At 37.2% G+C, this 11076-nt stretch overlaps 1 protein-coding gene and 1 long non-coding RNA gene across 2 annotated transcripts in view; both read left to right on the top strand.

The window, feature by feature from the left end:
* The first annotated feature begins 2094 nt into the window (after positions 1-2094).
* Positions 2095-4504, top strand: LOC148661708 (uncharacterized). The gene is made up of 3 exons (XR_015939823.1): positions 2095-2305; positions 3014-3081; positions 4438-4504. It is a non-coding gene; the product is annotated as an uncharacterized LOC148661708 (long non-coding RNA).
* A 906-nt stretch (positions 4505-5410) lies between these two features.
* The window catches only part of rbm20 (RNA binding motif protein 20), an 89951-nt gene continuing 84285 nt past the window's right edge, over positions 5411-11076 (top strand). Inside the window, exon 1 of the mRNA XM_088635840.1 lies at positions 5411-5532. Coding sequence (XP_088491966.1) covers positions 5414-5532 — 119 coding nt within the window. The 5' untranslated portion in view covers positions 5411-5413. The remainder of the gene's footprint in view (positions 5533-11076) is intronic.

Below are 11076 nucleotides of genomic sequence, written 5' to 3'. Positions count from 1 at the left end.
TTTTGAATCAATTGTGTTTCTTTTTTATTAAGCCAGAATCATTTTACATCTGCTAGTTTAATGTGTTTTAGGGACGTTTTTCAAATTTGTATTGTAGACACTTTTTGATGGAATAGCTGTGTTTTAAGACAGAAATGAAATTTAGGAAATGTGATATTTCAGTGTATTCATCACTTTTTCTTTCTTGCATATATGGCTAAATAAGTGCTTTGACCTAAAAAGGAATGTCTTCTAAATTGCCCTAAAAGCAAAAGCATGAAAGGAAGCGATTGTACTTGCAAACTTTTCCATTTGGCATTGAATGCATAGGCCTATTAACAACTAAAGCCAACATTTATTGGGTATTCCTGACTCTAAGCCTATTGAAGTGCGAAAACATGCTCATCGAGAGCAGCATTCAGCATAGAATTCCAATAACAGAATACTTGTCAAAACATAGAATGTTACCATTGTTGATTCTCTTTGGTTTGGTGAGGTTACTTAGGCATTTCAGACTAAGATTTTGATTCGGGGAAGAATATTTTCCATTCAAATGAGTCGAAGTTTGTGGAATCTCTCTGAAGAAAGTCTTAACCCTAATCCTAACCTAAGCCAAATCCTTAGCTAGGTTAAGGGTTAAGATTCTCACAAAACGTAATGCATGTTATTTTTTATTATGTTAATAATTTGGGTGGCACTGTGCACAGTGGTTAACATTGCTGCCTCACAGAGCTGGGTTCAATTTTAGGGTGCCATCTGTGTAGAGTTTGTATGCTCTCCCCACATTTGTGTGGGATTCCTTTAGGTGCTCTGTTTTCTTCCTACAGTCTGAAGACACTGGTAGGTTAATTGGCTTCTGGGAAGATTTCCCCTGGTGTGTGTTTGTTTCTGTATGTACCCACCCAGGGAGTATCCTGCCTTGCATCCATTGATTGCTGGGATAGGCTGCAACTCCTCTTTGACCTTGAATTGTGTTTCGAAACCAATACAAGATAAAGTATACAATTAAAGAATTATCCAATTCAATTATGAATTATCCAGTGCAGCATGGATGTGCTATGTCAAATTCTACAGCTTAAAACCAGCTAAGAACTGTAGAGGTGTTGCATGTTTGACCTGCAGCAATCAGTGGTGCTTCTGGGCTACTGAAGGATGCTGATAGTTATAAGCATTTCAGTTATAATCATTCAAGATGCAGTAGTGCGATTTTTTGCTTTTTGTTTTCCGTTTTTATTACAACAGCAAACAAATATACAATACAGACAAGAGTACACAGATATATATAAATACATAAAAGTTGATGACAAATTATATTTTGGTATTTTTTCAATGGGATTAAAAAGTAACATCTATTTCTTTAAAAGCAAAGTCAGTATTAGAATATATCATTCAGAATGTTTTAAAAACTGGACATAATCAAAACAAATGTAAAGTTTCAGAGCTGCTTTTATCATCTATATTAATCTTAAATCAATGCACAACCAGGGTAAATTTGATGAACAATTGTTTTATTGTACGTCCTTAACTTTGTTAACATATTTGCTTGACATCATCCATATTTTATTCCAAAATAGTTGGAATAGGATATAACTCAATATATCCTTCCACTGTAATTTAATACAGGCTGTACATTATTCTATAGTTTTCTAATGGACTACTATTACGGTTTCTTAAAAGAGTCAATACCTCTTAAGAGATCGCATTGGTCACGTTATTCTATTATTCCTGATGGTATGTCTATGGAGGGTGGATGTATATTTATACATAAGAGACCAAGAGAGGAGAACTTGTTTATGGAAGCTGACAAGTGTCAGGGGAATTTTCCCCAATATCAAAGCTGCATTTAAAAAACTCCATACCCCCTACGTCTTTAAATATTAAATTGGGGAATATGGACCACATACATTGCTTATTTTAAAACATAATTCTGCATCCATTTTATCTTAAAAATAGTATTAGATGTTCTAAAATTGAAAGCATTTAGGCCCCTAGTAGTGCATTCTGTTAAAGTTCCAAAGATTTGGCGTTTTTAAACTAAATTATTGAGATCATGACTTGAGCTGTAAAGCACATGTTTTAGCATGCGCAGAACAATTCATGGCACTGGTGCACGACGGCGTGCTACTGTAGTTACCACTGCTGTCGCAGAGCACTCGGTTCTTCATTTCCGGATTGGGTCGTTATCGGTGTGGAGTTTGCATGTTTTTCTTTTATCCGGATGTATTGATTTCGTCAGACCTCCAAAAGAGTTTGTGACCCGATTAATTGACCTCTCTAAATTAGCACATGTGCGTCTGCTCCGCTATGGACTAGTATCCTTTCCAGGGTGAGAGTGTAGTCCTACCTTTTCGGGCTTGCATCACTGCGACACACTAGGATCAAGCGGTTTTTGTAGTTGGATTGTTGGAATGTCGCAGCATTGTTGACCTTTGAAATCGCATTGAATTAAAGTCTGTCAACTGCATTAATTTAAATACTTCATGTATCTCGTGACCAAAAACCGGAAGCTTAAAAAAATTCTAATATATTTAGTAATGAAATTTAATAGCCGTAACAATTCATACGAACCAGAAATGTAGTCATGTATTGAACGGTTTTGATTTAAAACATCTGTGTTCATCAGGTGATCACAATTGCTGTTATAATTAGATTTTTTTAATTTGGTTAATCCGACTTGACTGCACATTGCATGATGGTGATAATGAATGATCTGCGTTTTAATAAAGCAATTAAAAATTATACGCAGCTTTAACAGAAAACCTGTCTAGCTTTCATCTTTAGGCCGTAGTTTGCAAATGGCGTTGAAAGAGGTGTTATTGCTCACGTATTTTATTTTTTCAAAGCTAGGTACAGAAAGTTTGTATTCACAAAAATAAACTTTGTCAAGAAATGGGCAATGTTTACTTGTTAAATACGTTATTTTTAAACTTGACCACTCTCGTTATAAACAAGTCTCAGGAAAATGCGAACATTTTATTAAATTTTAGCTTTCGTGCGTCTTTTTCTGAAAAACTGACTTCACGTGTTTCTTTAGTAATTAAAGCGAGACCCATTGAGACTGATTCAGAGGACCTTCAACAAAAGTTATTAAACTTAACTAATGTGAGTGACACAGAACACTAATTGAAGAAAGTAGCCTTTAATGTTTTAGTATGGTTAAACTAACCGCAACCCCCCCGCCCCTGCACAGAACCAGTTTTCTGCAGGAATGGAGTGACATTCCGAAATCAAACCTTGGCTTTAGCTCCAAAATCAGCTGTCTTAATGAGCTCTTACACACCATTTGTCTCCCAGCGCTGCTTACTTGTTTTTTTTAATGTAATCCATATGAAAATGTCACCCTTTCTGAATCTTCCATGTGTTTTTCTTAATTGGTCAGTGAAGGGCATATTTTAGCTGGGCCCTACTTGATCTAAAATTGCTCAAATAATTTTTCTTTGTTCTTATGAATGTGATCCTGGGAAGGTTTTTTAGAATTTAGAATGTTCACGGTTATATTACACCTCCAAATGCCTGTTTCAATCTGGGGCAAATGTTACAGATATCCTTCTTGGCCTCACACCAACTCAGATATTTAATTAATGGTGACATCTTTGTTGATGTAAGTATAAATGGAAATTATTTGGTAATAAACATTTTCCTCAAAATGGTAATCTGAAACTTCTCAAAAATATTATTTTGAATTACAGCTACTGGATTTTTATCTGTGCGGTATATTTGTTCTTTTGTCAAATGGGAAGAAGCAAGTTAATTCTAGTTCTTGAGCCTTCAGATAATAATTTCATCTTTGTGAATGAAAACACTTTTTTCAGCTGTTCTGACTTCACAGAAAGAAGCAAAAGTCACAGTTTCTTTATGAAAAATATCAATCATTTTTGTTTTCCATAGAGTAGTATTGCTTAAAGTTCAATGGGAAGGTTTCCTGTTTTGTTTTTCCATCTACTTTTGGCCTTTGATGATGATGGTGTACAAAAGGAACAATCGTGGACAAGGGATGGAGAACTAGACACTGATGCGATTTTAGACATAACTATAAGGACTGTACAAATGTAGCATATTAATAAAACAAATTGACAGCTGAGAATTAATCTGATTTTTGCGACAATCTACAGAGTTCACAAACAAGAGGGGGCTTTTGGCACATCTAGTTAAATTTGGTAACTTATTGATCCAAGGATCTCATGTAGCAGTTTCTTGAAGGAAGCCAGGGTGTTGGCTTTAACGAAGCTAGTTCCAAACTCCTACAACTCTTTGGGTAAAGATTTGCCTTATATTCCTAGTTTAAGATACATTTCCACCTATTTTCCACTTTTGTTCTCTGGTTCTCCGTTCATTCTGAAAAAATACGCTTGGTTGAATCTGTCAGTTCTTTTGAGGATTTTTAATATTTTTATTGGTTTGCCTTATGAACAGAGAAAAGTAAAACTAAAATGTATGCAATGGCATGTCATCCTACAGGGAGAAATACAGACTACATGGTTCTTCTGTGTGTTCCTGGACAGAGGTATTTTTTTGCAAGGTTTGTTTCTTCTTGTTTTGCCCTCAATTTATGTTTTTATATTGTTCTAACTTGTCTTGGATTCAGGAAATTGCAAGTAACAAAATAGACCTAAAATTTACAGGCTGTTAGTTGAAGAAACATGTACATCAAGGAAACATCATTACTTATTTTCTGTTTTTGTCCCACAGGACGTTTTGTGTACAGTATATTTGAGATTTTTATCCCAATTTTCCTTGTTACAAAGAACGGCTGATAAGCCACCTGTGCATCTTTATCTATCATATAAATGGACAACACATGGGTAAGCTTGCATTTTGGTTTCTTGCAGCAGGGTGTTTAGCTTCGACCATTATTTTTAATCATAGAGTTGTGGGAATTGCTGTTTCCATTACATTGTCATAGTCTGCATGGGAGACTCCTACTGGTAACCATTGCTGCTATCACACCCTCAAAAAGGCTGTTGTTTCTAAGAAGTGCTGAATTTCTTTTCCTTTCCAGTTCATACTTATAAAATCCCCTTATCACCCTCCATATTAGTCCCAGGTACGTGAATAGGTGGTAGATATCTAATACTGTTTGTTAACCCAAATCAGTGATTTGCTGATGTATGCAGGTAATAAAGGTAATTGCAAATATGTTACAGTGTACTGAATCGATACTCAAAACTATAGTTTTCACGTTTCAGTTGGAAAACAATGCGGAAAGGAGTTGCTTGTGCTAATACAATTCAGATTCCTATACATTTATCCAAAACGACAGCAGCATTAATAAGTATTAAAAGAAACGTATTACTGACAAATAATGCACCCCTGTTGTTTTGATAAAATTAATAAAACTACATTCATACCTGAGCTTCATTTGTGTTTAATCAGGGGAAGATAGTGTCTGGGAGAGAAAATAACTAGTGGTGTTGTTGTCTTTCGGGGTCTGTGAATGTGTAGCAATGGCTTGCCCTTGGAACTGAAATCATTTGGACAGCAAAAGGGAACCATGGAAAACAATGGAGTTGCAGAAGTATTAACATTGTGCCAGGGAGCTGTGATGCTTACCAGGTGAGAAAGGAGCACTGAATGTCTATTTATCGGCTTCACAGTTGTATTTTAGTATCAGTTTATGCTGCATGTCTGTAATTCTAGAGTCATTTTACATAAACTCTCCCATCGTTTCCATTGTACACCTACGTATTGTTCACATAGTATTTCAAATTAATTATGTCCTTTAATCTGCATGGATAAATCCTACATATTCTAAAAAATAATGCACTTTTAAAGGGAGTGATTTGAGTACCATTAATTTTTTTTCTATTAGTTCACAGTATGAAATGTTGTTGTGCCTACCTCAAAGTCTTACAGATGACCAAAAAGACGTGTTATACTGAGATTTCCTTTGAATGAGTTAATCATGATTCATTTATATGTAGCACTAACTGTAAGTTCACATGGAATGAAGCAGTACAGTATATGAGTTTTGTTTGGCAAAAGCACGCATAATTTCATTGAAGGCCTACAGAAGCAGAAAGAGTGCCGATTTCAGTAAACCTTGATACTTTGTGTCCACACTGTCATGTCCAACTCTACCACTAGGTGGAGCTAAATAGCAAATTGCAGCTGAGCTCAAGGAAATGAAACAGGACATTAATTTACTTAAGAATTTGGAAGCTTGCCTTTAGAGTGTGCCCAGTGTATTTATGCCCATACACTTGACATATATGAATATAATTGTTTAACAACTGTTTGTTAACACTTTGCGTCTGTTAACTTGATCATTGTGAATTTGAACAAGTAAAGGTTTATTCCATGCCGAAAAGAGAAGAAACGCAACGTTTCGGCTGTGGAGCCTTGTTCAGGTGTGAGGGAGAGAAGAAAATCGTTTTCAACCTTTACTTGTTCCTTTGCAGCCTATGCATAGTGATGCAGCTACTGTACCTACTTGAACTACTACAGTGAATTTGATATCTCTGAATGCTTTCTGCCTCGAAGCCTGCAGGTTTTGTGTGCTTAAATTGGGAAAAACTTGGGGTGAATTTGTTGTTTTGATGCTCACAGCAAAAAGTGTTGTGTTGAACAGTTTATAAATTGCAGGATTTTTCTTCTTTGCTTGACGTGAGTATGCTCTGTAACACACTTGAAGATGAATGAATACCAGGGTAGCAGTGAATTGGGCTCCCATGCTCGTGCCATTTGTAGAGTAATGGAGTGCCTGGTAATGCTCTCTGCAGGTTGTCTTTGAGGGAGTGGTCGGGGATGGTCCTGCAAGTTAAGGTGCTATTGATAATATCCACATTCAGAAGGAGTGCTTCTCCTGCATCGATATGGTGACACTCCTGTGCTTGAGAGCATGGCCTGGAAATGGCCACTCACAGCTTCCTTTCTGGGGGCTTTCAAACAAAGCTTTATTAGAAGAAACATTGAAAAATAATAGTTCTTAACATGATATAGTGAATAAGTTTGGTTAGTACTTATAACTCCTCACATTTATTTGTACTTCATGGGCAACAAAGGGACGCTTTTTTTACATCCCTGTGAATTTTGGGATGACATTGTGGTTAACACAGTGTTGGGGGCATGGGTTCATTCCTGTGGTAGTGTCTGCAAGGAGTTTGTTTGTTCTCCTCATGTTCGTATGGGTTTCATTCCCACTGTCCCGGGTGTGTGTTTTCCATCCAGGGTGTGCCCTGCCTTGTACCTGTTGCTTGCTGGGATAGGCTCTGGTTCTCCTGTGACCCTTTATTAGATAACCCAGTTTAAAAAATGCAGGGACGGATGAAACCATTCTGAAGTCTGTTGCTTAAATGCGTATGCATATTTTGATTGCATTTTACTCACAGCCTACAGTTTAAACTGATATCTAGACTTCAAACCATTAAGATAAAGAATTTGTGCAACTGTAAATATACTTTAGTATTTCTGTTTTGGACAGCATATATTAGCAATGCGTATGATAAAACAGAGATGCTTAGAAAGCCACAAACACAGCAGTTGAATTGTGTAAATACAGTACTAGGACATGCTCTGGAAAAGAGATTTTATTTTTTTCCTCTCTCTGCATTTATAGCCTGGGTGTAGCTTGACCTTTTCACTGGCTTAACCTCCTGTGCTGTAAGAACAGGCAGGAGGAAAGACACTTAAGTAGCAGGTCTCGAAAACCACCTGCAGTGAGGGAACTGTGGCCAGCATTTGGTAAAGTTATCCTTCTACTTCAGATAAGACAAGCTCTCTTTCTCACAATTTCAGAATAGCTAACGCCTCTGTTAATGTTAACAAATGCTCAGACTCATAAGTGAGGAAGGCACCTAAATCTAATTTCAATGCATTTATTCAGAGTTAAAAATAACAAGCTCGTTTGCAGGTATTAAGAATGAAGGACAAAGCTGGCAATTAGTCATGAGCTGGTATTTTTTGTTTTGTGGGGATTTAAAGGTCACTCGTGACTCACTGGAAAAACAAAGATGGGTCTGAGCTTTTGACTTCCTTGTTATTCCCACAAATACTCCGCTTTATCCGTAGGAATGTGCAGTATAGTGCTTGTGTTCTGTATGTTTTTGCCAAACAATTGGTGTAATAAAATGTTTACTACCAAAATTGTGTCAATGTTCTTAATGGAAGAGAGAATGTGATGGTGATAATATACCACCATTCTATATATATAGATATATTGTTGCAGATGCATCTTGCTTTGTGTAAGTGGAGAATACCTATTTCCAGAAGATTTGCAGGCACCAGTCTTGATGATATGATTTCATTGGAAATTTGGAGATTGGGCCATTCAGAATGCCAACCAAGAAAGAAAGAAAAACTTATTTTGGCATCCATGGGTAAAGACTGTCTGTGTAAGAAATGAATGAATGAAAAACAAAATTGTTATTCTGCTTTATGAGGCTAATTGCTCTCTACTTGTAATTTTCTGTTTATTTCACTTTGATCACTAAGTTTATTGAGTTCTAGTTTCCTGCACCAGAGGTGCAGATGATCTGACCATTTGGGTGGGCGAGGAAATCTTAACCACACATAAATCTGTCCGGATTTCTCCTGAACTGCAACCAATGTAATTTGTTGTCCAACAGGTGTGTTCTGCTTCCTTCTGGTAAACAGTGTCCTCTTCAGTCCTCGTGTGACGATCTCTCCTTTGGCCGATCTACAAAACAATTGATGGAAGTGGTCAAGTGTGAAAGCAGGAAAAAAGTCTGTTTACGGCAGTAATTTACAGTCTAGGGACCTTCATCTTGTGCGTCAGAGAACCAATCAACTTGTCAGCTACAGTATGTGGCCTGTCTTGGAAGGAACAGTTGCAGCTCCTTAGTTTCCCATAAAAGTCCCATTCCTGTAGTGACTTGATTTATGTCTCTTCTTTTTTACTGGGGGTGTGCCTATTTCTAGAAGGCTAATATGATGTGAGCGAAAGTTAAATATATATTTAAGCATCTGTCTATTTTATAAAGCTACTCCAAATTCCATGGAGGTGGTCAAGTATGTATACTTTTAAAAGCCTGACTCCGTAAATTAAGCCCTTGTTTGAAAACTGTTGAAACCAATGTTTCTCGGCTCTATTTCCAGGTTTCAGTTGCTATTCCACTCTTCTTTCCCTTTCAGTTTTAAATCTGGACTGGTTCTCATGAAACATAGAAGGTCACTGCCCTAACATTTTGCGTCAAAAAATAAAACTTTTTATTTGGAAAGAGTTACTGCCTTGGTGGTAGTTTATAAAATATTAGGGATATTTTTTTTTTGCTAAATGCTATAAATATTACCTGCGTTAAGATGCCCTTGTTAAATTGTTAAATTACATTGCGTTTTAAATTTTAAGATGAAGGTGTATTTTTTTTATCATGCTATACAAACCAGTACCCGAGATGTTGCAGTTACGAATGCAACATCTGAATTATAGTGTCATGCTCCTGCATAAGGCTGCTTCTGTTCTTTATCTTTATCTGAATGAAGCACGTTTCCTTGCTGCATGCAAGATGGCCCCCTTACAATGCATCCCAGATTTGTTCAGAGAGCACATTGAGGCCTGTAGTCCAGACACTGCTGGAATTATCTGGATTGCTGCATGAATGGCTCCTAAAATGTGATCTGATCTTCATCTAAGTCATAATAATAAATAAAGACAGTCTTATTTAACAAACAACACACACAACATCTTTATCGAACCAATGGTTTAAACAGTCAAGGTCATTGATGGAAAAAGTATGTGAACCTTTATATGTTGTAACTAGGGAGAGTAGCAGTGGTGCTGAATTTCTTCCATTTGTAAACTATCTGCCTGACTGTGGACTGAGGGGAGGCCCAAGTCTTTAGAATTGCTTTTGTAACCCTTTCCAGTCTTATGAGCTTCAGCAACTCTTCTTCTGTCTTTATTTATTATTATGACTTAGATGATCAGATGACATTTTAGGAGCCATTCATGCCGAAATCCAGATAATTCCAAAGGGTTCACAAACTTTTTTCTCACAGATGTACATCATTAAGGTGCCTGTGGCCAGGACTTCCAAACTGAGCTCATGCTTTTTGGGTGAACTTGAGTCACCCACCACTTTCTTAACTTGAAGTACAGCAGTGCACGATGGAGCTGGCTGGGACTCTGGGAGCTTACTGCGTGGTCGGGGCGAGCAGCATCTGTAGCTACTGGCTACGACAGTGGGCATAGTGGAGTAGTGTGTGCAATGACCCCTTCCTCCCTGTGCCGTTTGCAAGAGGTACAGGGATGAGGTGAGTGGAGCAACTGGCAGCTCTCAATTGGATAGGTATAGAGTAATTTAAGGATTTAAAAAATCAGGTGCACTTACTGGGCACTTGCCACTGTGTGGTAAATCGCAGATGGTAAATAAACTGGAATGAAAAATGGTCTCACAAACCTTATGAAATCAATGCTCAGTTCCTGAGGAGGAAAGAACGTGCTCTGTGCCTCATATATTTCTACTGCCTTCATAATCTTACTGCTGCCATTGCTAGTTCTCTAGTTTGTCCAGTCTAAGAATGGGAGATGCATGATTAAAGCAAATACCGTCATCTGGTGTGTCATTTTATTTCTCGTGTCTTCTTTATCGGTGTTGCATGTATAGCAGGATGTGCTACAGTGAAATATCAGGAGTGGCTGGAGGATACTGCTTCTTAAAATGGTTAGATATACCATCCCCCTCTTCACTGGTACTGAACAAAGTGTAAATGGAATGCATAATGAAATGCTTTCACATTTGTCATGCTGCAACTTGACCTTGTCATTTTGTGTGTGTGTGTGTAATCCTGTAATACAGTTGGCTGTTCTTGCTTGGCAAAGACATTTACAACCAATGTTGTGTGTTGCGGCTTTGAGTTCATTCTTTTTATAATCCACTTTTATGATGGTTGGAGTCATGTGTATTGCACGCTGTAGGACCTGCACTGTTAGCCAAAGGAAGGAATTCAGCATCAGAGTGGCAAAGATTTGTGAATTCCTACCGAGCTATCTAAAGTTCACATTTTACTTATAGAGAAAAAACATACTTGGGGGGGGTATTAAAATTTTTCATATTCTGCATTTATGGTGACAATTGTTATGTTTTTGTACTTCCTTTTATGCCAGTCACATTTTCATATATTCACAAATGGGATATTCAG

This window comes from Lepisosteus platostomus, chromosome 6, assembly GCF_059453375.1.
Source record: "Lepisosteus platostomus isolate fLepPlt1 chromosome 6, fLepPlt1.hap1, whole genome shotgun sequence".
NCBI lineage: Eukaryota > Metazoa > Chordata > Actinopteri > Semionotiformes > Lepisosteidae > Lepisosteus > Lepisosteus platostomus.
The sequence above is the reverse complement of the archived record's forward strand: the minus strand, read 5'-3'. Positions and strand labels throughout refer to the sequence as shown.